The 25806-nt window shown below is 52.1% G+C and overlaps 8 protein-coding genes across 8 annotated transcripts; 5 read left to right on the forward strand and 3 right to left on the reverse strand.

Moving 5' to 3' along the window:
- Positions 1-574: 574 nt before the first annotated feature.
- N7532_004688 (putative glycogen debranching enzyme Gdb1) lies at positions 575-5305 on the forward strand (the record flags this gene model as incomplete). Its single annotated transcript, XM_056617182.1, has 3 exons — positions 575-792; positions 865-5182; positions 5237-5305. The coding sequence occupies 3 exons, from the start codon at positions 575-577 to the stop codon at positions 5303-5305; spliced, it is 4605 nt and encodes a 1534-aa protein (XP_056477539.1).
- Positions 5306-6253: 948 nt separating this feature from the next.
- N7532_004689 (putative DUF221 domain protein) lies at positions 6254-8973 on the forward strand (the record flags this gene model as incomplete). The annotated part of the gene is made up of 4 exons (XM_056617183.1): positions 6254-6424; positions 6485-6649; positions 6718-7918; positions 7976-8973. The coding sequence occupies 4 exons, from the start codon at positions 6254-6256 to the stop codon at positions 8971-8973; spliced, it is 2535 nt and encodes an 844-aa protein (XP_056477540.1).
- A 2225-nt stretch (positions 8974-11198) lies between these two features.
- Positions 11199-13535, forward strand: N7532_004690 (uncharacterized protein; the record flags this gene model as incomplete). Its single annotated transcript, XM_056617184.1, has 1 exon — positions 11199-13535. The coding sequence occupies one exon, from the start codon at positions 11199-11201 to the stop codon at positions 13533-13535; it is 2337 nt and encodes a 778-aa protein (XP_056477541.1).
- Positions 13536-13853: 318 nt separating this feature from the next.
- On the reverse strand, positions 13854-15152 carry N7532_004691 (3-deoxy-7-phosphoheptulonate synthase; the record flags this gene model as incomplete). The annotated part of the gene is made up of 4 exons (XM_056617185.1): positions 13854-14008; positions 14069-14974; positions 15028-15082; positions 15147-15152. The coding sequence occupies 4 exons, from the start codon at positions 15150-15152 to the stop codon at positions 13854-13856; spliced, it is 1122 nt and encodes a 373-aa protein (XP_056477542.1).
- A 335-nt stretch (positions 15153-15487) lies between these two features.
- Positions 15488-18388, reverse strand: N7532_004692 (uncharacterized protein; the record flags this gene model as incomplete). The annotated part of the gene is made up of 3 exons (XM_056617186.1): positions 15488-15748; positions 15801-17705; positions 17921-18388. The coding sequence occupies 3 exons, from the start codon at positions 18386-18388 to the stop codon at positions 15488-15490; spliced, it is 2634 nt and encodes an 877-aa protein (XP_056477543.1).
- A 765-nt stretch (positions 18389-19153) lies between these two features.
- Positions 19154-20413, forward strand: N7532_004693 (uncharacterized protein; the record flags this gene model as incomplete). The annotated part of the gene is made up of 1 exon (XM_056617187.1): positions 19154-20413. One exon carries the CDS (start codon positions 19154-19156, stop codon positions 20411-20413), a length of 1260 nt encoding a protein of 419 aa, XP_056477544.1.
- An 863-nt stretch (positions 20414-21276) lies between these two features.
- On the reverse strand, positions 21277-22622 carry N7532_004694 (ubiquinol--cytochrome-c reductase catalytic subunit CYT1; the record flags this gene model as incomplete). The annotated part of the gene is made up of 5 exons (XM_056617188.1): positions 21277-21545; positions 21614-22011; positions 22087-22149; positions 22283-22440; positions 22554-22622. 5 exons carry the CDS (start codon positions 22620-22622, stop codon positions 21277-21279), a joined length of 957 nt encoding a protein of 318 aa, XP_056477545.1.
- Positions 22623-24432: 1810 nt separating this feature from the next.
- Positions 24433-25679, forward strand: N7532_004695 (sulfite efflux pump SSU1; the record flags this gene model as incomplete). Its single annotated transcript, XM_056617189.1, is given in 6 exon segments — positions 24433-24505; positions 24568-24785; positions 24800-24893; positions 25035-25251; positions 25327-25465; positions 25491-25679. Coding segments are annotated over 6 exon segments (930 nt in total), but the record flags the coding sequence as incomplete, so codon positions are not given.
- Between the last annotated feature and the right edge of the window lie 127 nt (positions 25680-25806).

A 25806-nucleotide genomic window follows, 5' to 3' on the forward strand; every position in this document is an offset into this window, starting at 1 on the left:
GGGCATGACTTGTAGATAGACTTACGACTGTACCTACGCATCCATACGAATTTAGAGATTTCTTGCTAGCTGCTCCCACCGTATTGGCCGTATTTTGCCCGTGTGCTGCGGGTGCATTTTAGTTTGGGCCCGACCTTCCCAGGTTCGCGAACCCCTTCCAAAGGTTACCACCCACCAAAAAAAAAAAAAGTACCACGGCTGAGTTTTTCAAAATCAATCTGGGACGGCGGTCAAGTCTTCTACCAAGATATTCATCCTAAACAAGATGATCTAAAAGGACGAGCGACAGTCTGAATCGACCGCAGTGGCATCTGGGGTCAGCAGCCACCACGGTCTCGACCGGCGCTAAGGCGGACCCTGCAATGCATGATGTCACCAGGCGCAGTCGACCCTGCTGAGGGGAAGCAACCCCCAGGCCTTTTCCTTTCTGCAACTATTTCGTGCGGCCTATTCCCAGGCCTTTCGCTCGCTGAACTCTCCAGTCTGTACTGGATTGAACTGTCTAGCTGTTTCGCGGCTTGTCGCTTGGTCAGACAGCCACAATTCCTGCCATTTCGACTGTTCCAGAACGATCATGGCTTCCTCACGTCAGGTCTATCTCCTCCCATTGAAGGATGACGGTTCTCCCGATGTGCCAGGAGGATACATCTATCTTCCTCCTCCACCGGATGAAGGTTACCTTCTTCGTTTCATTATTGAGGGAACCAGCTCCATCTGTCGACATGGAAGCCTCTGGGTCAACGTCCCGGAAGCAGGGAAGGATTTCGATCGATATTCCTTTCGCGAGTTCAGGTACAATCTCTCCTTTCCTGAAAGCACCTACGAAGAATTTCGCAGTAGGACCAGGCACTGAACGGAAAGTAGATTGCAACCCAATTTCAACCAGAATCTTCAGATCGATGTTCCAGTGACCCGCGCGGGCGCATTTGCCTACTACACTACCTTCCACCCACTGCCCGACTTCTCGGTCGAAGCCGTGCCAACTCCTGAGCCAACGCAGACCCCAGTGCATTACATAGACGTCTCGCCGAGGTTGACTCTCCGTGGCAAGGACCTGCCCCTCAATGCGCTTTCGATATTTTCGGTAATCTCCAAGTTCATGGGCCAATACCCAACCGACTGGGATAAGCATCTCCATGGAATTAGCCAGCGTAACTACAATATGGTCCATTTTACCCCACTGATGGCGCGTGGATCATCAAACTCCCCATACAGCGTCTTTGACCAGCTGTCCTTTGACCCGGCATTATTTCCCAACGGAGAGACCGATGTAGCCTCGCTTGTTGCGCGCATGGAGAAAGAATACGGATTGTTGACTTTGACTGATGTTGTCTGGAACCATACTGCACACAACAGTAAATGGCTAGAGGAACACCCCGAGGCAGGTTACAGCGTGGAATCCGCTCCTTGGCTGGAATCCGCGCTTGAGCTGGATACTGCCCTGTTGAAGTTTGGTGATGACCTCCAGAGCCTTGGGCTTCCTACCGACTTCAAAACAGCCGACGACCTAGTTACTGTCATGAATGCCTTGCGCAAGCATGTTATCGATGGGATTCGCTTGTGGGAGTTCTACGCTATTGATGTCAAGGCCAATGCGAAGGAGATATGGGATGCGTGGGTCAGTGGAAAGATCGACCAAGCCAGCCTCGAACAATTGGATGTGCGGAAATTCAAGGAGTTGCCACCCAAACAACAAGCTGTGACTATCCGTGACCTCGGGATTCCAAACTCGAAGCAAGTGCGTGGAAGATTCGGTCGCTCAGTTGACCCATCATTCGGTGCGGCCGTGGTCACAGTATTCTACGGTGACTACAATCAAGCTAGCTCGGATATCGGAAATGTCGAGGCTTCCTTGTCCAAGATCCTCGACACAGTCAACGTACCGCTTTACGAGGAATACGATGCAGACGTTGCCGATATCATGGATCAATTATTCAACCGCATCAAGTATCTACGAATTGACGATCATGGTCCGAAATTAGGACCCGTGACCAACGATAATCCTTTAATCGAGACCTACTTCACCCGTCTTCCAAGCAACGAGGTTACGAAGAAACACAGCCCGAAATCTCTCGCCTTGGCTAATAATGGCTGGATCTGGAATGCCGACGCGATGCGTGACCATGCTGGACCAGACTCTAAAGCCTACCTTCGGCGCGAAGTCATTGTCTGGGGAGATTGCGTCAAACTACGTTACGGAAGCTCACCCGAAGATAATCCCTTCCTTTGGGAGTTTATGACTCGGTACACTCGTCTCATGGCCAAGTATTTCTCAGGCTTCCGGATCGACAACTGTCACTCAACACCTCTTGTGGTCGCTGAATATTTGCTAGACGAGGCTCGTAAGGTTAGACCAGATCTGACTGTCTTCGCCGAACTGTTCACGGGATCTGAGGAAGCCGACTATGTTTTCGTCAAGAGGCTTGGAATCAATGCACTCATCCGAGAAGCTATGCAGGCCTGGAGCACAGCGGAATTGAGCCGTCTTGTTCATCGTCATGGCGGCCGTCCGATCGGTAGCTTTGATGTTGATTTACCATCTGCTGGCAGCTCTCATGCAATTACTTCGGCGAAAGATGACTCGTCAAATGAAAAGATTACCCACATTCGCCCATCACCTGTCCAAGCACTGTTCATGGATTGCACACACGACAACGAAGTCCCCGCCCAAAAGCGAGATGTCAGAGATACCTTGCCCAATGCTGCTCTGGTCGCAATGTGTGCGTCAGCCATTGGAAGTGTCATGGGCTATGACGAAATCTATCCCAAGCTTGTTGACTTGGTGCATGAAACACGGCAATATGCATCCTCGTTCTCTGGATTCCACGAAGTCAAAGCTGGCGCTGGAGAAGGTGGAATTGGTGGGTTGAAGAAGATACTGAATGATCTTCACACCATGATGGGTGTGGAGGGTTATGATGAGACCCATATTCACCATGATGGGGAGTATATTACGGTTCACCGAGTGCACCCCAAGACAAGGAAAGGAATTTTCCTCATTGCGCACACTGCATTTCCAGGGAACGACAGCGGCGCCAGACTGCCTCCAACCCATATTGCGGGTACTCAGGCTAAGCATCTTGGATCGTGGGTTCTGGAAGCGGATGCATCTGATGACGCCAAGGCCAAGGTACTTGCCGATGACACACAACTCAAGGGTCTTCCAAGCCAGACACGCGACATCGAAGGCACTGAAGTTGAAGGCAATGGGGCCGATATAACGGTAGTCGTGCTGGAGGCTTTGGTTCCTGGATCCATTGCTCTTTTTGAGACTTGGATTTCCAGTGCTGAGCATGCGGAGGGTCTTGATAACTTTGTCTCCAGCGGTGCTGACGAAGCCTTCTCCGGTCTCAGTCTGGTTGACTTAAACTTTGCCCTCTACCGCTGCGAAGCTGAAGAAAGGGACTCTAGCGGTGGCCAGGACGGTGTCTACAGTATCCCTAAACACGGTAAATTGATTTACGCCGGTCTTCAGGGATGGTGGAGTGTCCTTGAAGGAATCATCAAATACAATCAGCTTGGCCATCCACTCTGTGATCATCTCCGGGAAGGACAGTGGGCTCTCGACTACATTGTTGGGCGAATGGAGAAGGCCGCTTCCAGAAGAGGTTACACCAAACTTCACAAACCAACTGCCTGGCTGATGGAGAAGTTCAATGCTGTTCGCGGGCTCCCAAGCTTCTTGCTCCCTCGGTACTTTGCTATCATTGTGCAAGTGGCCTATAATTCAGCCTGGAAAGCTGGTATCCATCATTTCAGTGATAGTGTTCGACATGGCCAGGAGTTTATCCACCAACTTGCTATGGTCAGCGTTCAGCAAACTGGGTATGTCCACTCGGCCTCTCTCTGGCCCACTAAGCAGGTTCCGTGTCTCGCGGCTGGCCTTCCTCACTTTGCTGTCGATTGGGCCCGATGCTGGGGCCGTGACGTTTTCATTTCTATCCGCGGTCTGTTCCTTTGCACGGGACGTTTTGAGGATGCGAAAGAGCATATTCTTGCTTTTGCGAGCGTTCTGAAACACGGCATGATTCCAAATCTCCTCAGCAGTGGCAAGTTGCCGCGTTACAACTCGCGTGACTCAGTTTGGTTCTTCCTGCAGTCCATCCAGGATTACGCCAAAATGGTCCCCGATGGCATCAATATTCTACAGGAGAAGGTGCCACGCAGGTTCCTACCATATGATGACACATGGTTCCCTTTTGATGACCCGCGCGCTTATTCACAGTCTCCCAGTGTTCTTGAGATCATCCAGGAAGTATTTCAACGACACGCCAGCGGGTTGTCATTCCGTGAATACAATGCTGGGCCCGATCTGGATGTGCAAATGAAACCCGAGGGCTTTCAAATTGATGTTCAAGTTGATTGGAACACCGGTATCATTTTCGGCGGTAGCCAGAGCAACTGCGGTACCTGGCAAGACAAGATGGGCGAAAGTGAGAAGGCGGGAAACAAGGGCTTTCCTGGCACGCCGCGCGATGGTGCTGCGATCGAAATCACAGGACTGGCCTACAGCGCTCTATCATGGGTTGCGAAATTGCACGAATCGAAGGTCTACCCACATTCTGGGGTCGACCTTGACGAGGGTAAATCGATAACCTTTTCGGAATGGGCAAGCAAAATTAAGGCAAACTTCGAACGTTGCTACTTTATTCCCCTCGACCCGGCAGACGACGGCCAGTATGACGTTGATCCCAAGATTATCAATCGACGAGGAATCTACAAGGATCTCTACAAGTCTGGCAAGCCCTTTGAGGATTACCAGCTTCGAGCCAACTTTCCTATCGCAATGTCCGTCGCGCCTGACCTGTTCACACCCGCCAATGCTCTGACTGCTCTATCCGTTGCTGATTCTGCCATTGTGGGCCCGGTTGGAATGGCCACTCTTGACCCTTCAGACCTCAACTACCGCCCTTACTATATTAATGGGGATGACTCTACCGATTTTGCTACCTCTAAAGGCCGAAACTACCACCAGGGTCCCGAGTGGGTTTGGCAGCGCGGCTATTACCTCCGTGCGCTCCTTCACTTTGATTTACTGCGTCGCAAAACTCCAGAGGAGCGAATTGAATCCTTCCAGCAGGTAACCCGGCGACTTGATGGGTGTAAGAAGGCGCTACGCGACAGTCCGTGGAAGGGACTGACGGAATTGACCAACAAGAATGGGGAACATTGTGGTGACTCGGTAGGTCTCTACCTCCCTCCTCTCTCTAATTGCTTTACTAACTGAGACTTCTAGTCCCCCACGCAGGCGTGGTCTGCTGGATGCCTGCTTGACGTTTTTTACGATGCTGCCAAGCTTTCCTAAATACATACTTCTATGATAATTATATATACGAATTAGCATTAAGACAGCGTTCTATTTTTCTAGGAGATTGATCTTCCACATCCCCTTTGTCTCAGAACCCCCCCCCCCCCCTCTGGGGTTATGGGTTCGTTCAGATAGTAGGGAACTAGAACCTTGGTCGAATATGGTGCCAATTTCGATGCCGCATAACCCCTCAATTATGGTCTCGATAACCGCCAGGTCCAATGCTCTGTCAGATACCTAGTCATCTAGTCCGTCACCTACGTGATCAGCTGTCTGAATAGTTAGTTATTCGAGAGTGCGTGATGCGCTATGCAAAATGAATGGGATCGGGCTATAATCATTCTCCCCCATAAACAGAAAGTTCATTATTCGACTCGCATAGCCAGGAATCCCAAGATGAAAAACTAGCGGAAACCTGAAATGAAAGGCCAAGGAGAGTGTGTTCTGAGGCAGAAGGGATATGGCTGTATCAGTTCCATTTTTTAAGATGCTCATGGGATTGTTCTTGCTTCAGCATTGAAAGCCCGATTCAAACTTGTCACTCAATAGTATAATGTAATGTGAGCTTTGATTCCATAGCAAACATTAGTGTATGAATGATCCACAGTGATCGTAGTGATCGTAGTGATCGTACGATCGACGGTGGAGCGAACTGCCGAAATCCGTCGACATTCCAATGCTAGACCGCTGACTCATCACGTCGTCATCGAGCAAAACAAAGGAGCCTCTGAGGTCCCTATTCCTCGAAATCAGCCTGCCGCCTCAAGATACGACCACCTGCTCGCCGCAATTGCAAGGATTCTGCTTGCGCCCTCACCCTTGCGCCCAGGTCTTACAACACCGCTCACAGGCACTACGCCCTCGATGGACCAATAGTCCGAACACCCCCTGCTCCGACAACTTCACCGCAATTACGCCGGACGCAAGCCGTCCTCGAATATCGCGATGTCGCCAACGATTTCGGCGTCCGAGGCTATGTGGACCGCCCTTGGAAACAAGCCTGACGATGGGCATGGGGAGCGACGGTGGGATGATCAGACGAGGGAACAGCGCGACCTGTACACGCAATTCGTGATCAGCTTTGCCCTCGGCCTGGGGGCTTTTATGACCTTCTGTGTAGGTCCTTGGAACATTTGCTTGAATTCGTGCCCAATTGCTAACTTCTACTGGCTGTAGATCTTACGACCAAAATGGACAGAGCTCTACGCCGCGCGAAGACGACAGCGGAATGCTGCGTCGCGGCTCCCAGAACTACCGAACAGCCTTTTCGGATGGATACCGGTGCTACATCGGATCACAGATGAGGAGGTCCTTCATTCAGCTGGCTTAGATGCCTACGTCGTAAGTCCTGGAATATTTGGAATATTCGTGCACAATGAATTGCAGTACTGACATTGCTTGGGCTATAGTTCCTTTCCTTCTTCAAATTTGCAATTCGATTCCTTCTTTCCGTCTTCATCTTTGCTGTCGCCATCATTCTCCCGGTGCACTATAAATATACCGGGAAATATGGAGTGCCCGGATGGGACAATGACGGCCCGTCCGACGACAACTCGACGACTGGAATAGGGGAGCTTTTGAAGGATAAAGAGAAACAGAAGAACGACATGACATATCTGTGGATCTACGTGATCTTCACCTACGTCTTCAGCGGGTTGGCTGTGTACCTCTTACTCCAGGAAACAAACAAAATCATCCGGACCCGACAATCCTACCTAGGCAACCAGACCAGCACCACAGATCGCACGATTCGTCTTTCTGGTATTCCACGGGACATGGCTTCTGAAGACAGCGTCAAGGGATTTGTGGAAGGGCTGAAGGTGGGCAAAGTGGAGACAGTCACCCTGTGTCGCAAGTGGCGTGAGCTGGACCATCTCATAGACGAGAGGATGAAAATTGTTCGGGGACTCGAACGAGCTTGGACAAAGCATATCGGTTACAGGCGACCGCGACACGATGGGAGTACTTTGCCCCTCACGCGCCAGCCACCATACGCTACGCGCTCGGGTTTGCCGTTGGAGGAAGACAACGAAGAATCCCGTTTGCTCCCTGAGAGCGAGCGTGAACATGTAATGACGTATGACAACGAACGCCCCAAAGTCCGTGTCGGATATGGTCCCTTGAAATTGCGATTCCGCTCCATCGATGCCATTGACTATTATGAGGAAAAGCTACGGGAGATCGACGAACAGATCCGGATTGCCCGAGAGAAGGAATACTCCACCACCGAGATTGCCTTCGTGACTATGGAATCTATCGCAGCATCTCAGATGCTTGTACAGGCAATCCTTGATCCTCACCCGATGCAGATGTTTGCTCGGCTTGCGCCGGCACCAGCGGATGTCATCTGGAAGAACACCTACCTCTCACGCACTCGCCGCATGGCCCAGTCATGGTCCATCACACTTCTCATTGGGTTTCTGACTGTCTTCTGGTCGGTTCTTTTGCTTCCTATTGCAACTCTGCTTGAATTGGAAACTCTCCATAAGATTTTCCCGCAGCTTGCAGAATTCCTGGCGATACATCCCCTCTTGAAGTCCCTAGTCCAAACCGGACTACCCACTCTAGCGTTTTCGCTGTTGACAGTGGCTGTTCCGTATCTCTATGAATGTAGGTTTCTGTTCTTGGAACTTCTTATCTAAGATCAATTGACTAACGTGATTGCAGGGCTTTCGAACAACCAAGGAATGATGTCGCGAGGAGACGTGGAACTTTCCGTCATCTCGAAGAATTTCTTCTTCTCGTTCTTCAACATGTTCCTCCTCTTTACAGTGTTCGGTACAGCAAGTGGATTTTACGGTTTCTGGGAAAACCTGCGTGATGCTTTCAAGGACACCACGACCATTGCGCTTGCGCTCGCCAATTCGCTCGAAGGACTTGCGCCGTTCTACATCAACCTTTTAATCCTTCAAGGATTGGGCCTTTTCCCCTTCCGTCTCCTGGAATTTGGCAGTGTTGCTCTGTATCCCTGGCATTTCCTTCGAGCCCGTACTCCTCGTGAATTTGCTGAGCTGTCGGCGCCTCCCAAGTTCAGCTACGGATTCTCCATTCCCCAGACCATATTGGTTCTGATCATCTGTGTTGTTTACAGCGTGTTCCCGAGCTCATGGCTGATCTGCCTATTTGGCCTGGTATATTTCTCGGTCGGACAATTCATCTACAAGTATCAGCTTCTGTACGCCATGGATCACCAGCAACACTCTACTGGCCGTGCCTGGCCAATGATTTGCAACCGAGTCTTTGTTGGGCTGGTTGTCTACCAGCTTGCCACGATCGGTGTGCTCGCATTGCGCAAAGAGATCACTCGTCCTTTGCTTCTCGTTCCGCTTTTGGGCTTTACCGTCTGGTTCAGCTATTGGTTTGCGCGAACCTATGAGCCCCTGATGAAGTTCATTGCCTTGAAGAGTATCGATCGCGATCTCCCGGGTGGCGGAGATGTCTCACCTTCGCCATCCTCAACATTTTCCCCGCCTTCGGGCTTGGATCGTGATGCACTCCCGGTTCGCATTGGCGGCCACGAACTCGAACTGCGACTGAAGAAGTACGTGAATCCGAGTCTGATCGTGCCACTCCATGGCGCCTGGCTGCCCAGCCGTACCCCTGCCCAGGGAAATGGTGCCTCTCTGTTTGAGTCTCATCAGACCCCGAACGATATCAGCGCATGAAAATGCGAACTCCTAGATTTAATTATCTGCATCATTTTTGTTCTGCTTTGCGTACCCCTCTTTTCTTTTTTCTGATCGTTCACGATGTTCTACGACCATGATACCTCTTTGTATTCTTTTTATCTTGTGCCCTTGGTCAACTCTCATTCGACGGCAACTACATACCCCTGCTATCACCTGCTGCTACTCTTGTTCGAAATTTGTTTCCTAGGCATCTTCCTAGCTATCTCTCGTTGTACAAAGTATCTTACGCACACTGTTCCATCTCGGGCCAGGACCTTTTCAACAATTCTACCTTGCACTTCCCGTACATTTTCTTCGTTTTTCAATGCACTTCTGTATAGCATGGTATCGGCAAAAGATGGCGCCCATGCTCATTTGCCCTGGATTCTAGACCATTCCTCGCACTTGCCATGACCTGCCAGGCAGAACTGGCCGAGGTTTAAAAAACACATGGACCTCTTGACAGACCCATCCGACACATTCCCTGTGTTTCAGCGTTCCCCGTGGCAAACGTGGCAGGGCTTGGGGCAATCCTTTTGACTCATTTTCAGCTTGCTTGATGATGACCCATGCTAGCGTGGACAGGGCTGTGCCGTGCTCGCGTGAGTCTTTGCCGAGCTGTGTTTTTCATGTGTTCGAGGCCCGAGAGGTCTGTAGTGGGGGCTGGCATGTAAGCACATCGCGCCTTGGAGGCCGAAGGCGGACTAACACTAGACTACTAGAAGTATACACACTCACTCAGTTTGCGACAAACATTCAGTTCACGGGACTTTTCGAAGGAGGTCTGAATTCATTTTGCCTCAGTGTTCATACCTTGGCCAGGATTCAGCTACTGAGATCCAGCTGGGAATTGATGTGGCGACCGCATTCGGCAACTAGAAGTATACCATCCGAGTTGTCTTCGAAGTGCGGTGTTGAACGAACGAGAGTCCCTAGGCAAGTATGAAGCTATTCTCAAAGCGACCGGCCTCTCATTTGCATTCCTCCGATGCAGCGTGTGCTTCTGGAATCCCCGGGTCCACATGGCCTGCATGGGATCGAACACATCGGACATTCCAGAGGGCCTTGCAGCGACCATCGCAATATCCGCAGTCAAGGGGCCGTTGGGGTGTCTTTCCACTTCACCCTTTTTTAACAAAAGTGTGCGATTGCTCAGAGTTTGGATTGAATCAATCACCAAGCTTGATGTATACTCAGGACTGTGCAGGTGCAAGGTGGTCGTCGGTCCGGCGCAACCACCTGCATCCGGCACCGTCGCATTCTTCGCCTCCCCTCCCCACGGAATGCACCGGGCCACTTTCAATGCGAGAGTTGCAGATACGCCTGTTTCTTCTCGAGCCGATGCACAGTCTTTTCGAGCACCGCCTGAACCCAGTTGCCTCGCCCATTCCCATACCAGGCCCGCTTTTCGCCCGTCACCGTCGCGTTGACTCGCCCTGATAACGCCATCAGGGCAGTTCACGAGCAGCGCATCGCCGCAGATGGCCCCGATGGCCCAGTGGCCTTGGCTCCACTCTCGTTCTTCGGACTCCCGCCATCAACGTGGTCCATGTCTCAAGTCTCGACGTCTGGACCAAGATGGCAAAAGGGCTCGCCGTGGTCTGTAAGATGGGGTGAAGAAGGCCCTTGGCTGCAGTAGAAAACCCTTGCCTCGTCCCCCCGGTTCCCCGACTCCCTCGAGTCTATCTATCAGATTCCTCGTCCATGCACTGCTGCAGCTCATTTAACGTATTGCTGGATTGTTGTGCTCCCCCCGCTTTCGCGTTCGGTGTCACCATCCCCAGTTGAAAGGGGAATACAACCTCGCGCCCTGCTGTCCACATATTTGGCCAAGTCCCGAGTCAGGCACCTTCGCCATATTCGTGGATATACCACCATGAGCTTATCTGGTCAATGAGATCGTGGTCGTGACATAAGATCGATCTTTGCGTGCTCGGCCAGCGAATGGCACGCTCGATGCGTCGTTGAATCTTCTCCACATTGTTCATCTGCCGTATGGTCGTGTGGAGCCCTGCCGTCACCCATTTTAGCCTATCTCATACATTACCGGTCGACCATCTCGACGCATCTGGATTCGTCAGACCCAGTCATCTCCTCTTTTCTTTATTTTCCTTCTTGCCCCGGGTCATCGGATTGTATTCCTCTTCGCTTTTCGACGAATCGACAATCTGACGAATTTTCTGCGGCGAGGGGCGATTGACGAGGGCTGCTAGATTGCTAGTATGCCGTCCTTGAGGATACGCGACAGAAGCTCTCGGGGCCAAAGTTCCAAGAGCGATGCTCTCAAGGCAGGACAGAATTTGCACATGCTGGGAAATAGTGCGGAAAATGTCGCACAACCCAGCCACTTCTCTCATCTCGCGAACCCGGACGCTTCCAGTCCATCCGGGGCAGACTTCTCGACGGTCGTGCCGAATACAGAGGATTGCCTTGAACCTGGGGCCCGTGGAACACCCCCGGCTGCAAATACCACACCGCCAGAAATCTTACTCCAGATCTACTCTATGCTTGCGCCCCGAGATTTTGATAATGCGCGACGCACGTGTTCGCAGTGGATGCGCGTCAGTTTGAATCGGGATGTGTTAGAGATTATGCTAAAGCGAGCCGGGTGGTGGGATGCATACCGACAAGATGTCGAAAAACAACGAACTCGACGCCGACCGTCAAGCGATGAAAGTGACGTGTGGAGAATGAGCAGACGTTTCGCAACCGAATGCTTGCTGGCGGGCCGCAAAGCGAATATCGAAAGGCCCGGATTCGTGAGGACGGAAACCATTGACTTTTCTCGATTGGCCCCTGGACCGTCTCAAAAAAAGCCCCGGCGAGCCATTTCTACTGCCCGAGATGAAAAGTCGCGATCAACATCCACATTTAGCACCAGCAGTTGTGGCAACTACGTCCTGGTGACAACCGGCTGCAGGATATACGTTTTTCGGCTCCTCTCGAATAGATCTGCATTGGCACATTCAGCAGAGCTGGGAGATGCCAATCTAGCTCCGATTACCAGTATTGAATGCCCATTTCCGGTCCTATCCGCCATTCTAGATACCAGCAAGCCTCAGTTCATCATTGCAGCATTGCTGGGGAATCGGGTTGGTATGGTATGCGATCTCGATATACTCGACAACACTTCGGCCACTGCTGGTTCAGTAAAGAAGAATCTTTCCCAAAACATGTCGAGAAGCTGTCACACTTCTCCACATTACTACTACAACGTCTGTTCAGAAGATCACCCACCACGAACGATCGCTCTGTATCCGGGACGTCGATGTGTCGCCTTCGGCTGTGCAGGTGGGATCGAGATCCATTGGGTCGATCAAGTAACAAAGCAAGACCACCGACGACATTTCCCAATGTCGCAACCTTCAGAAACCCTCCACTTCCTCCCCAACACCCCTGACGCCCCCTCGGAAATGCGCCTCATTTCCTCCCTGGCTGGACCTGGAAAACACGAGTGCGCATGCCGACAATCGCCGCATCCAGATCATCCTAAGAACTGTCAATTCAATATCCTCGCCGACTTTCGGTCCTTTGGTCGTAGAGGTCCCTCCAATACGTCCTCGCTCAGTCTTGTCAGGGCTACACACTGCCATCACTATCGTGCCGTTCCTATCAACGACGGGTACCATATCATCTTCGTGGAGCCCCGGACCGGTTTCCTTTGTATTGGCTCCGACTCACCAATAGGCGGTCCAACGAGTCTGACAAGAGCCTTCGTCTGTGTCCCCCCTTTTGAAAAGGATCTGCCAGATAATACAAAAGAAGCTCGCAGCCCGACGGTTTTCACAGTCGGCTCAGACTTGAAGTGGGGGCTGCGTGTGGTCGCTGCCTATCAAGACAGGATCATACTATACTCGGTTCCTCTGGATGTGTTCAACGTCATACGAAAAGAGCGCGAGCGCCAAGGAGAAGGTGTAATGGGTGACAGCGATCTTGCACGCGACTGGTTTGTTGACTCGGAGCACTTTCGCAAGCGGCGAGAAAGCCTGGTGCAGAATCAGAATGGCGATTGGGAGTTCCTCTTGAGTGTGACCTATCGTCCCACTACGATGATGTGGCCCTTCAAGATTTACGGAAAGGAGATCGGGAGAGTCGATAATATTGTCGAGTTGGCACTGCAGTCGGAGAACGGTGGTGCGCGCGTGTGGGCTTTCGATAGCCATGGCAAGGCGAATGTGTTCGACATCGACACATACACGACAAATCCCCGCGGGGTCAATGACAGCCCTTGCAGATTGGTCACTGTCGGCTCAGATGGAAGCCTTGAATCCGCTCGACTGGTTGATCGCTCGGAGCTCGATGGCCAGTCCTTTCGCAAATCCCGCAAGCGCAAAGCTTCACAGCTGCGTGAAGAATTTCTTGGCCAATACGGTGTGAGTCGCTTCGTGCCCGACATGACTTTGAGGGGTCTTGAGCCCATGAAGGCCGATTCGACAGCGATCGAGAAGGATGATTCATCAATTCGGCGCCCTTCGTTTGCAGCTTGCATTGTGGATTTCAAAATACCGGAGCTTGGGACGAGGAATGGTCGGTGGCGAGATGATACCTGTGCATCTTGAGTTCACGTCTCTTTTCTTTTTTTCCTTAAGCGCTGTTTCGGGTTATGATGGAAATTGCATATACCACTCTGTGCCCACGGGTGCCGCCGCATTGGGCTGAATATACATAGTACACGGCATTTATTCCTTCTCAGTACCACACCTTACCAAGCAGATATAGAACACCGTTTCAAACCGAAAAAATAAATAAATTGATATTTTGACAAGGGAGAACCAAAACTTTTCCTAATCTGGTAGGCAACGCTCGATAAATGCCCCATAATTACATCCTGGTGTCACTAAAAGGCTAAGAAAGACAGACATTACGATTGAGATGGCTTAGTTGGTGCCATTCAATTTCTGCCTCCGGGCGCGTACTGCCTGGGCGAGAGTCTCAAGTGTCGACTCAGTGTCTTCCCAGCCAATGCAGGCATCGGTGATACTGACACCGTACTTGAGACCGGCCTTGCCCTCGGGGGGAACCTTCTGGTTACCTGAACAGGGAGTTAGCACATACTGAGCTGGCAAATTTTAAGCAAGACATAGAGACTCACCTTCGTTGATGTTGCTCTCGATCATGACGCCCATAATAGCAGTCTCGCCGGCCGCGATTTGCTCGCCGAGAACAGCAGCAACCTTGGGCTGGTTCTTGTGGTTCTTCTCGGAGTTGCCGTGGCTGCAGTCCACCATCAGGCGAGCCCGCATGCCCTTGGCCTCCAGCTTGCTTTTGGCTTCCTTGATGCTGGCGGCATCGTAGTTGGGGCCCCTCTTGCCACCGCGCAGAATGACGAAACAGTCGGGGTTTCCGACAGTGCCCACGATGGAGACGACACCGGGCTTGGTCACAGACAAGAAATGGTGGGGAGACTTGACGGAGCCAATGGCATCCACAGCGACATCGAGCGAGCCGTCGGTACCGTTCTTGAAACCGACGGGGAAAGACAGACCAGAGGACAGCTCACGGTGGACCTGGGACTCGGTGGTACGGGCGCCGACGGCGCCGACGGACAGGCAATCGGCGAGGAACTGCGGGGAGATAGTATCAAGCATCTCACTCGCGATGGGCATTCCCTTGTTGGTCAGGTCAACGAAGAGCTGGCGGGAGGTGCGCAAACCCTTGTTGATCTTGAAGCTGTTATCGATATCGGGGTCGTTGATCAGTCCCTTCCAACCAACAGTGGTACGTGGCTTCTCCAGGTACGAGCGCATGACGATCAGCAGGTCGTCGGCATACTTCTCCTTCAGCTTGAGCAGACGATCGCAGTATTCCAAGGCCATATCGGGGTCGTGGATGGAGCAAGGGCCGATCACCACCAGCAGACGCTGCTTCTCCTTGTCGGTGCCATGCACGATCGCGACAGCCTCATCACGACCCTGCAGCACAGTCTCCCGCGACTTCTCGGTCAATGCGATCTCATGCTGAAGGAGGTTGGGCGGGGTGAGAGGGTTGTAGCCGACAACTGTGCGAGGGGTTTAGCGTAGGCCAATTGTAGGAAAACAAATCCACACGTACTGCGAGAGTCTTCCAGATGACTGTGGTTACCCACATTGGGGTTCTCGATGAAGAACTAAGCCATTGGAGGTCAGTTGGTGCTCGACGGCATTCGATGATTTCATGAGGGGCAGACTCACCGACATGGCGGGGCAAGACACTCAAGGTTTAAATGGAGGCAAATGGGGAGGTTTATAGGGGAATCAAGACGGATGAGAGTAATCAATAATGGATTGAAGGGTATCGAGAGGTTCGGGGAAAGAGCACACAAATTAAAAAAAAAAGAGTGCGAGGTGAAGCTGCAGCTATGAAATAAAATAAAACGCAATGAGTCAACTCCACGTGATCCTCGGTGAGGGGCCAAAGCGGTTCCCAATCACGGCGGGTGCATTTAAGAACGTAAGAATACCCTCGAGTGGCCCGCCGGGCCCGCTGCACCCCCCCTTAGCCCTCCTGGGCTTGGGCTGGCGCGCTAGCAACCTTACAGACTATGGGGTAAGTGGCTGCCTCGACCCTCCGGCCCCTGCTGCACCCGATGGTCCAGTTCCTGCAATCCCCGGATCAGATCCTGGCAGATTTGCGTGTGCTGTTCCTTGACCGACGCCATCTGTTGCCGGTACAGCTCCATCCGCACCTCTTGTGCCCGGAAGAGTTCCTCCAGCATGCGGTTGCATCCTTGTCGATAGATCTGCAATACCTGGTGGACACTTTCCTGTTCCGCGGCCAACTGAGTCGATAGTCGCTGTAATACATTAAGCATTGCACGTGTCTCTCGCTGGGGAGATCGCCCTCACCTGATTTGTTTGCAGTAACTGGTCATGTGCACTCTTCTGTGCGGCTTGTAGAGCTGAGATCCACTCCATGTTCTCGGTCTGACCTTGCAGGGTCGATAGAATTGGCGGTGGGCCTGAAGTGTGAGAGGACAGGTCCAGACTTCCCGATGCCCCATGTCTCCGAGGGTCCAAGTCATGGCCCGGTTCAGCGATGGTACTCTGCGATGAAGTCCGTTGAAGGTCCGGCGCTTCTCTCTGATCGACCCTGTCATCAGTTGTCTCGCCGGCGATGCCACTGTTGACCCGAGGTGGGAAATCCGACGGCGGGATTTCCAACGGATGCTTGTCATCAATTGCCTTCGGGCGTCCGCCATCTGTGATGTCGTGGCGCTGGCCAAATGGCTTGGTCTTTTGCGTTATCAGTTCTTCTGCTTCGATTCCATATTCTTTGAACATGTCTCGCTGGAATTTGGTCCAAATGGGCCGAGCCGCGGGCTTATGCTCAAGAGAATAGCCATCGAGACTGTCCTCCTCATCACTGGAAAATGAGTATGAAGAGCTTGAATCGCTTCCGATCATCGTCCGAAGGCGGTCCATTTCCAAATGGGAGCGAACACGGCTGGTGCTGTTAGTCACCTGTGGTCCGAGTCGAGGACTGCCATTATCATCAACGGCACAAGTTCGTCGAGCAGATCTGCGGTCTGGTAATGGAGCGCTTTGCATGAAGATTGTTGGCGGTTCGCCTGTCAGCAGCGGCCTTTGAGAGTCAGGAGTGTGTTCGTTTCCTTTTCTCGAGCCAATAAGTGCCTCGAGAGGAACAGTTTCCGCGGCAGTTGAGCTCAGTGAGGAAACACTAGTCTCGCTCTCGAGCAGTTCAAGGTTGTTGAGATTACTTTCCCTGTTATCCCTGCCTTCGCCTGACCGATTTTCTTCGTCCTGATATGGGTTTACGGATTGCGGGCTGTCTCTGGCAATATCAGTCCATCCGCGGGCTCCATCCTTTTCGGTACCAGGCCCTGCCAATTCCAGGCTGCTCAAATGCTCTTCAATCTGTGGTGACGGGTCAATTTTGAGGTACTTTGGCTGTAGGTGAGCTGAAGCGTCCCAAGAAGGTATTGTCGTGGTCGGGCTAAGCTGGGAAGGGCCGGATTCGGTTGGGTCATTTAGTTCCTCCAAGAGGCAGGTTTTCGGCTGTTTCTCCCTCCTGTTCGTATTCGATGAGAGTCGACCACGGGTTGTACGGGTAGTAGGTACTTGTGTAGTTTTGTCGCGTTTACCACATTCACTCGGAATGGTTTTCGCCGATAGCGTAGAACGAGAGTTGTTTTGCAGTGCCCAGGGGTCGGGGGGGCTATTTTGAGCCCGAAGTGCGTCAGTCAGCTTCTGTCCGACTGCCTTTCCTCTTCCATCAGGATCCACAGTCAAAGATTGTGGTTCCTTTCTGCATGCATCGGTGATAGCTCTGGGGCTGGACAGTGGAGGAGCTCTCACTGGGCTGCTGGATATCACAATGAGGGCCTGTTGGTTTGAGGCCTTTTCAACCCAGTTCTGTTGTTGCGTTTCCCAGGTAGAAAATGCTGTTTGTTGCTCATCATGTTGCCTTGGGCTGATGTTTTCGCCAGACGCAGAAAACTCAACATTCAATTTTAACAATGGAGCAGCAGTTAATGGCAGTTGATTTGTCGCGCTATCGCAATTTCCCGTGCCCTTTCCCTTTTTCCAAATGGTAGACTTCTTCCGTGTTCGAGAACCCACTTGGATCTTGGTCACCTTCCGTCGACGTTTAGACTGTTGATCAGCGGGTGAAACAGTGAACACAGGGTCTGCCGAAGAGACTGAAGTCCCTGGGGCATCCTCAAAGTCTTTTACCGGTTGTTCCTCATCAGTAGGCCGCAAGTCTTCACTCCAGTCGACGAAACCTCTTGACTGCAAAGAATGTCTCTTGCGAGTAGATCGTTTTGACCGAGATGCCGCTAAGGATCCCTGCATGCTAGGAAGGGCCGACATTGGCTCTTGACGAACTGTTTCGTGTCGACATAACGAAGTGTCTGTCTTTGTCGAAGAAATTGTCTTGGAAAGGTCGGCCTGCTGAGGACTTTTTGGAGTGCACTGGGGCTGCTGGCTGAAGCAGAACGAGTGACCATGATGTGTCTTGGCTGCGGTGCCTCCGTGGTAGGGGATTGGCTAGAATTCGGTGTAGACCGTTGGTGTTTGGGCTGATCTATAGATTTGCTGCCGGTGGAGAAGGCGCTGATACGCGAGTCGGTCGGGTGGCTTGCCGTGGACATGGCGTGCTCCCTGTCACGAGCTTGGTGCGCGATATCAGCCAGCTGTGACGAATCCAGTGGTGGCCGGGTATTATAAGTTGAGTCCTTGGCCCCCACCTCCATGGCTTGGTGCTTTTCGATCGACATATTTTTCCTTGCGTTCTCCTCTATCGTTGTCGCTGCTGCTTCTGGCGCTGGAACGGCCGCTGGCGATTGACGATTCTGATTTCGAGAGGAGGCGAGTATCTTTACCCTCTCGAGGCATGCTTTCTCGTCTTTCGCCTGGATCGCCTCCTCCGAGTCCAAATCGATAAATGCTGCGGAAACTCTGCGACGCTTCATTTTGGTGCCCGTCGGCAAGTGGATGTGCTCTTGCAGGGCGCCTGGGTCTGTCTGTCGAGCCAGTGTCTCGACTGTAGGCACTTTGCGAGGAGAGAGTGCTTAAAGGTTGCTGAGGACCGAGTTAAAGTTGGAGCCGGGCATCACGGGCATCACATGATGCATCCCATCGTACTTGCCTCGCGGACAACTAGCTGTACAACTACTAACAACTACCCATCGGTAGTACCTGACCTCACCGCTGGTGACGGACCTCGTTTCATACTCTGCCCGGGTTACTCCTCCATCTCTCGTTGAAATCTAGCGCGTCCAAAAAGTGATTCTGACTGATTTTGCTACTGCCACCACACTCTACTCTTCCTCTTTCCGTTTGAGAGCTTCAAGTTGCCATTGTACGGAACTCAACCGAATGATCACCACTCACCTAGCCGCATTGGTCGAAGAACCTGCTGCTCCACATCTCCCCAAGCCACCATTCAGCTGCTCGGACTCGGATCTTCCTCGATGAATCTCTGGAAGCTTCTTGCCCTCCTGCTGCCGGGAATCGGGACCACTCCAACCCCGGACCGACCACTGCCGCGATTATTAATCCCAGCTTCTTGGCTTATCAATTGTCCGTAGTTCGCCGGCGGCGGAATCGATGCATGAATCTGCCGACCAAGGAGGGCCTGATGTCACTATATAACTAACGATGCATGGTCCATGACTAACCAGCCTCCGCCAACACGCAACTCTGCCCTCTTCTGACCGCACAACTCGGTAAACACCATGGCGCAAGGCGACCCCCCACGACCCCTTGACGAAGAGGCGGCCCCGACACCGAGTAGGCGCCGATTCAACGCGATCGAGCCTCCTGACCGACTACGCGACATCCCTTCTGCGATCCTCCATCAACCCGAAGACACGCAGAATGATATCGATATGCCTCCTACCACCTCGAAACAGCGTCGTCGTGCATCCAGCCAGGGCGCTTCTCTCGACCAAGATGTGCATTTAGTCGAAAAGATCACGGAACATCACGACGAAGGAGAAGCTCTGGCGGGAACGGCGGAGGGGGAGGAATCGGTCTTGTACCTGGCGTACGGATCTAATCTGGCATCTAAAACCTTCCTCGGCATGCGCAAGATCAAACCGCTATCGCAGATTCCCGTGCTTGTACCAGAGCTTCGATTAACATTCGATCTACCGGGTATTCCGTACGTCGAGCCGTGTTTCGCAGGCACGGATTTCCGGAACCCAGATGCTCCCGAAGAGCAGGATTCTGAGTCTAGCAATGATGAGTCATCGGACCTGGATGGGGAATTTTTGTCGGAAAAGGCACCGTTGATGGTCGAGACACGGGAGCTGCGAGCGTGTTCTCGCACGCGTCAATGGAACAAGCCGCTGGTTGGGGTCGTATATGAAGTGACACTGGCAGACTATGCCAAAATCATCGCCACGGAAGGAGGCGGTCGCGGATACCGAGACATCGTGATAGACTGCCATCCTTTCTCCGACGGTTACAAGTCTACTGACCCGGTACCTAATCATCCCAACACGCCATCTTTCAAGGCGCACACTCTTCTCTCCCCGGCAGCGGATGACGCTCGCAAGCAACGCGAGGCTCTCCAGAACGGCCACAAGCCTGCGGCGTTAAGCCCATACCCGGGAGCCTCCCTATTCGATTTAGGTCCCCATATGCGTCCTGATCCTAATTATGCTCAACCATCCGCTCGCTATTTAAACCTGCTCGTTACCGGTGCAGGCGAACATGACCTTCCGGTGTCATACCAGAAATATTTGTCTGAAGTCCACACATATCGAATCACTACAATACGCCAGAAAATTGGGAAAGTGATCTTCTTGCTCTTGTGGGGCCCAGTTGTCCTCTCCTTGCTTGGATTGTCGAAGAGGTGTGCGGGTCCCGATGGCCGCAGTCCCCCATGGTTGGTCTCATTATCTAACCTGGTGTTCGCGGGTCTCTGGAATAGTTATGATCTTTTCTTTAGAAGAGTATTTGGTGACGGTGAGCGGACATTGGATAGTTGATACCCCTGCCGCGTAGAGTTGCATGTGAAGTACAATCCTACCTACGTACATAATACAATATATTTCGGACCTATACAATGTGACCACATGACATACTATCGTAATCATTGGAGGAGTGACGCACTATGATTAGCCCATCTATGAAGAAACAATGTGAACAATACACCAATCACAGAAGTATCGTACTTGGTATTAGCAGTGTGGCGGTACTTCAGTGTTCTATCCGGTCATGGTAGGTCCAGATTGAATCTCATATATAAAGGGGCCCCAAGCCGGTGTTCTGACCGTTCTTCTTTCAACCTGAGGTGTCATACTGACATCTATTGCTGTTATAGGAATCATTGAATTAACAATTCCACACTGTTGTTGCATGTCATTTGAACTTACCGTGTCGCGTACTAAGCGCACCAGTGTGTTGAAGGAAGGCCCTTGGGCTGTAAACACCAAACGCCAAGCAACCCCTCCGCCCATTCAGTGTTGCTCTACACCAAGCCACCTAGGAAGTATTTCACAATGATATCACTTGTGATGCGTAAGTACGTACCTGGATTTGTGCTTCGAGTCGTGACTTAACATGGTCTTCACAAAGGAAATTAAATTCAGTTGACTCCTCGAGCACACAGTTTTCGGAAAGGCAAAGGAAAAAAAGAATATATCTAGGATACAGATACAGGTGATTCTGGGGAGTTCTAACAAAACAAGGGCGAGCGGCCCTAGAGACAAAAAAACAAATGACGAAAGAGATCTCTCCGTGGCGAGAAGACCAACGGGGCAATAGTACAAGGGAATGCCCGCAATGGGCCGCTCAACCTCGTCGGTACCTCTAGTTTTCCCAACTCATACAGGCCATTCTGCCGTCGCGCTTAGCGGCGGGGGCCGATAGGGGGGCTATACACGATCTTTCTGGACTTGATGGGGGCCCACTTGTAGCGCTTGACCCAGACACTGATGGCGAACAGACCGGACAGGAGAGCAATAGCCTTGACACCCATCTTCTTGCGGTCGTCCATCTCGGGCTCGGCAGACCAGTTCAGAAACTCAACAACATCCTTGGCCATCTGGGAGGTGGTAGCGGGGGTGCCGTCCTCGTACTCAACAACACCATCGAACAGAACGCGGCCCATAGCAATACCTAAGCGCAACGAAAATCCGAGGTTAGCGACGTATCTTCACGAATTGGACATTTTTGTCATCACATACCGGTACCGGGGAAGTAGGGGTTGAAGTTCATGCCCTCGGCGACGGAGGCACCGGCAGGAGGCTCATCGGGGTAGCCAGTCAGCAGACTGAAGATGTAGTCGCAGCCACCGTGACGGCCCTTGACGATCAGACTCAGATCGGGGGGCAGAGCACCGCCGTTAGCGGCACGGGCGGCCTCGTCGTTCTTGTAGGGACTGGGCATGTAGTCCGAAAGTTTTCCGGGGCGCTTCTCGATCTCGCCCTGGTCGTTGGGCTCGGTGTCGTACTCGTTCTCCTCGGCCATGGCCTTCATCTCATCGACGGTGTGCATCACACCGACGAAGGAGCGCCACGGGACACGGGTCAGGGAGTGGCATGAGGCGCAGACCTCACGGTAAACCTGGAAACCACGGCGAAGACTAGATGAGATGGGATGTTAGTGATTGCGCCATGGCAAATTGGCCGAATCGGGTAAGGACAGGAAAAACACTCACGCGGCGTGATCGAAAGTCTTGTTGAAGCGCTGGTGAACCCAAGGGTAGCTGGTAGGGTGCAGACTAGAGTAGAAAAACACAGGTTAGCTCCACTGTCATATGAGATCCAGATCGCACAGTCCTCGGGTCGGGACAACGGAGCTGGTAGGGCTTGGGGGTTGAACCCCCAAGCGTTGGCGGACAAGTGCACACTCACCCCTCCTCAGCGGGTGTCATAGCGAAGGCCTCCTGGCCATAGACGTGGTAGTACCACGCGGCGGAACCGGCGGCCGCGGCGGTTGCGAGCGAGGCAGTGAGAGTGAGGTAGAAGGGGGAGCTGGCGGATTCGGCGCCGGCGGCGGTGGAAGAGGCACGCTGTAGATTAAATTAGTGAATGAACTCTCCAATGACAGAATGAGGCATTGCGAATCAATCGATTGCCCTTCTCTGCTGAGGTCAATGGCTTGGTCTGGGTGGTGAAAGCGTACCGTAGACTTGCCGAGCGACTGGCGTGCGATGGCCCGGTTGGGCACGCGCAGAAGGGAACGTGCCAGCATGACGAATTCGAGCCCTCCGATCGACCAACGATGGTAAGGAATCAAAGCGAGGAATGAGAGGAGGGGAGGGGGAGGGGGGAGGGGGGTACGTGGTGCACAAGGAGAAGTCGAGAGTTGAGGTCGAAGGTCAAGTTTCTCGCTGGGGGCAGTGGGAGCGTAAAACCCTCGCTCTGATTGGCCGCCGAGCTGCCGTCGGTGAAAACCGCGATTCCTCGGGTGATTGTGGCTTCCTCTTTCAACCCTCTCGATGAACAGACGAGCTGCCAGTGCGCCTGGTAGATGCATTTCCTAGGCCTTCCCTACCCTCCTTCCTGTCGCCATTGCCTCGCTGTCGACCTCGTCGCTTGTGGCTGCCAGCGATTGTGCCTTCCCGAATCGTCCCGAGCAGGGTGCCGTGATGGTCACGGGACCCGCTGACACATGGCCCGCAGCTGCAGCAACAACAGCCGCATCAACCCTGCTTTTGTATCTTGGGAATACCCGGTGTATGATGTTAATTTGGTGACTTTCCATTACACATTGCTCTCGCTCAGCACCCATTGTTACTACTTTAGGGCGCATTTTCATCGAGGAAAATCGCAGGCTCCCCCACCGTGAACCAGTCCAATACGAACGCCATTCCATCCAAACGCAGCGACTGTGACTCCTTGTCCTCCGTGCGATAACCGTGATTACCGCCGTGTGAATACAAGCGAAATGACAATTACTTCAACATTTCTAAGCCGATATTGGCTAGCGACTGGCCAGGGGTCAAGATCACGGTTGCACACGGGGATAATCAGGGGAACGACGCCGTGGACAATCCCCCAAATGGAGACAGACAAAGGAGGTGCCATCTCACGCTCTCATATCCAAAATATGGAGAAATAAAATCCGGCTAAACGCTGGCGCATGAGGGCCCGCTGCTGGTATACTCACCAGTGAGAGACCGCAAATGCAGGAGAATTGACGGCCCCTCCCGAGGCTGGGATTGCTTATACTAGCAAACAATCTTGTTGCTGGGAGTTGCTCATACAAGTGAAATTAACAGTCAGACAGTTAAGGGCGATTGGCCAGAGCATTGCAACTTAGGGCACTTGGTTTTGGCTCAGCAGCCTGAGAACCCCGGAGGCGCCTTTCGCGACGCGTGGATATTTGATAAAGTTCAAGTTCCCATTCGAGCTTCAGACAGCTGGATGTGGATTCGTTCCCGAAAACTCGCCGAGTTCAGACCAACCCGTGTCTCCTTTGCTTCGATGTCTTCTATAACATGCCTATCCTAAAAAATGACCTACGGACAGAACTCCCACGCCACCCTGAGGATATTGAACAACATAAATGATCTTTAACTGTTGATCAGACCATACATACCTTGATTTTTCCTGTCCCAGATACAACATTCCTATTTCCTAGGTGTCGATTGAAGTCGCTTACGTCTTACAATGAGTCGGCCGCTGGTCTGTGTGGATGCATGCGATATCGATCGTACCTTTCCACATTGTAGCTCTGTCCCACAGGAAGAAAGGTTGAAATCTCATATTCAATCCAAGTGGACATATTCATCTGATACTTGAAAATACCAGCGGCTGTGAATGGCGAAGCTCATGAGGATGCAGGGTCGGAGAGTCGTGATTGCGAGTCGGCGTTTCCGGAATACCAGGGGCCGTCTGATTCGGGAATTTCGAGTACACAATGTAGGAGTTTCAAGTCGAAACATGATTTTCAAGTTTTTCAATCCAAAAATCTTTTTCTCTTTCAGGTTCCTCGACATTTGCATTCCTGTACGCATTCTCTTCAGGTCTTAGCCTGAGAAGGATGTGACCTGCACAGAACGGGTGTGGTGCTCCCGCCCGATTCAGACGCAATATCGGATGGCGTCGAGTTATTTGTAGTTTCACGCCTGCGTGAGTTCGTTCCCACTAACAGAAGCATTGTTGCGTTGGATTCCAAGTTGTCTGCTGACTAGTTGCTCTGGTGGTTTTCGGTGGACATGGTAATTGGCATCCTATTGAATACTCTGCCCTACAATGCGACCTAGATCTATTACCAATCAAATTTCGTGTTCGTCTTGAACGTTGCATACTTTGTCCTGTCTTACGCTATATCTTATATCCGAAGATTTTCATTGTCATAATCTTTCAACCGACACAGTCACTCTGTTTGGGAGCTTTTCCCATGGATTTGGTCACTATCATCAGCATGTTCTGCTTTTTCTGCGCCCCAGCGTGGACCGACGCGACTGCCTAGTTTATTTGGAGTGTTTGGATGTTCGATGCTATTGTATCGGTCGTGGTAGCTAACGGAGTTCCTTTTATCCTGTCTGGCTCCCCACTTCCGTTTCCAGACCTACGATCCAAGAACTAACTGACGAGTCCCAGAACGATACGAGGAAATGACACTGACTTCTGCCGATTGTGTCTTGTATTGTTGCAGCAGCCACTGGTGGTATCGTGGCGGACGATTTGCTCAGGCCACAGCTGGCTTTGGGAACCATATTGGCGATTTATATTCTGTGGGGAATTGGTGTTTCATTCTCCCTCATGGTAATATGCATCTATCTCCAACGGTTGATGCTTTATAAGCTCCCACCAAGGGCAATGCTCGTAAGCGTTTTTCTTCCACTCGGTCCACTGGGCCAGGGTGGATTTGGGTAAGTAAAGGTGCACTGTCCATGACATACTCCCTTCCCGTGACCTATAACTGATACAAAGTATTTGCTCTGTAGTATACAGAAGTTTGGCAAAAGTGCCAAGTCCATATCCCCCCAAACCCAAACGCTGAGCTCCTCGACTGGGAAAGTATTTTACCGCGTTGGGTTTCTGATCAGCATTCTTGCTGTGGGCATTTGGGCTTGTCTGGCTCACGTTTGCCATCATAACCTTGTTGAAGTCTCGGATGTTCCTGCTCAACATGGACTGGTGGGCCTTGACATTCCTGTTGGGTGTGTTTACGACCTGTACTTGTACGATGGACCAGGAGTTCCCACCACGCTTCTTCTCGGGTGTTTGGAACGGTAAGCAGCCCAATTCCACTTACCTGGCTATGCTGACCCGTCGATCGGCTAGATTCTATCTATGACAGTAGTTCTTTTCCGGTTGTTGGTAACTTAAGGGATATATCTTCGTCGCACCCTGCCTGAAGGATCTGGGCCGGCCATCGACACCACCCGATGCGGACGCGCGAGGGCGACGATCAAGGTTCAGTG

The sequence above is a fragment of the Penicillium argentinense genome, assembly GCF_028826775.1.
Source record: "Penicillium argentinense strain IBT 30761 chromosome Unknown utg000004l_segment0_segment0, whole genome shotgun sequence".
Classification (NCBI taxonomy): Eukaryota; Fungi; Ascomycota; class Eurotiomycetes; order Eurotiales; family Aspergillaceae; genus Penicillium; species Penicillium argentinense.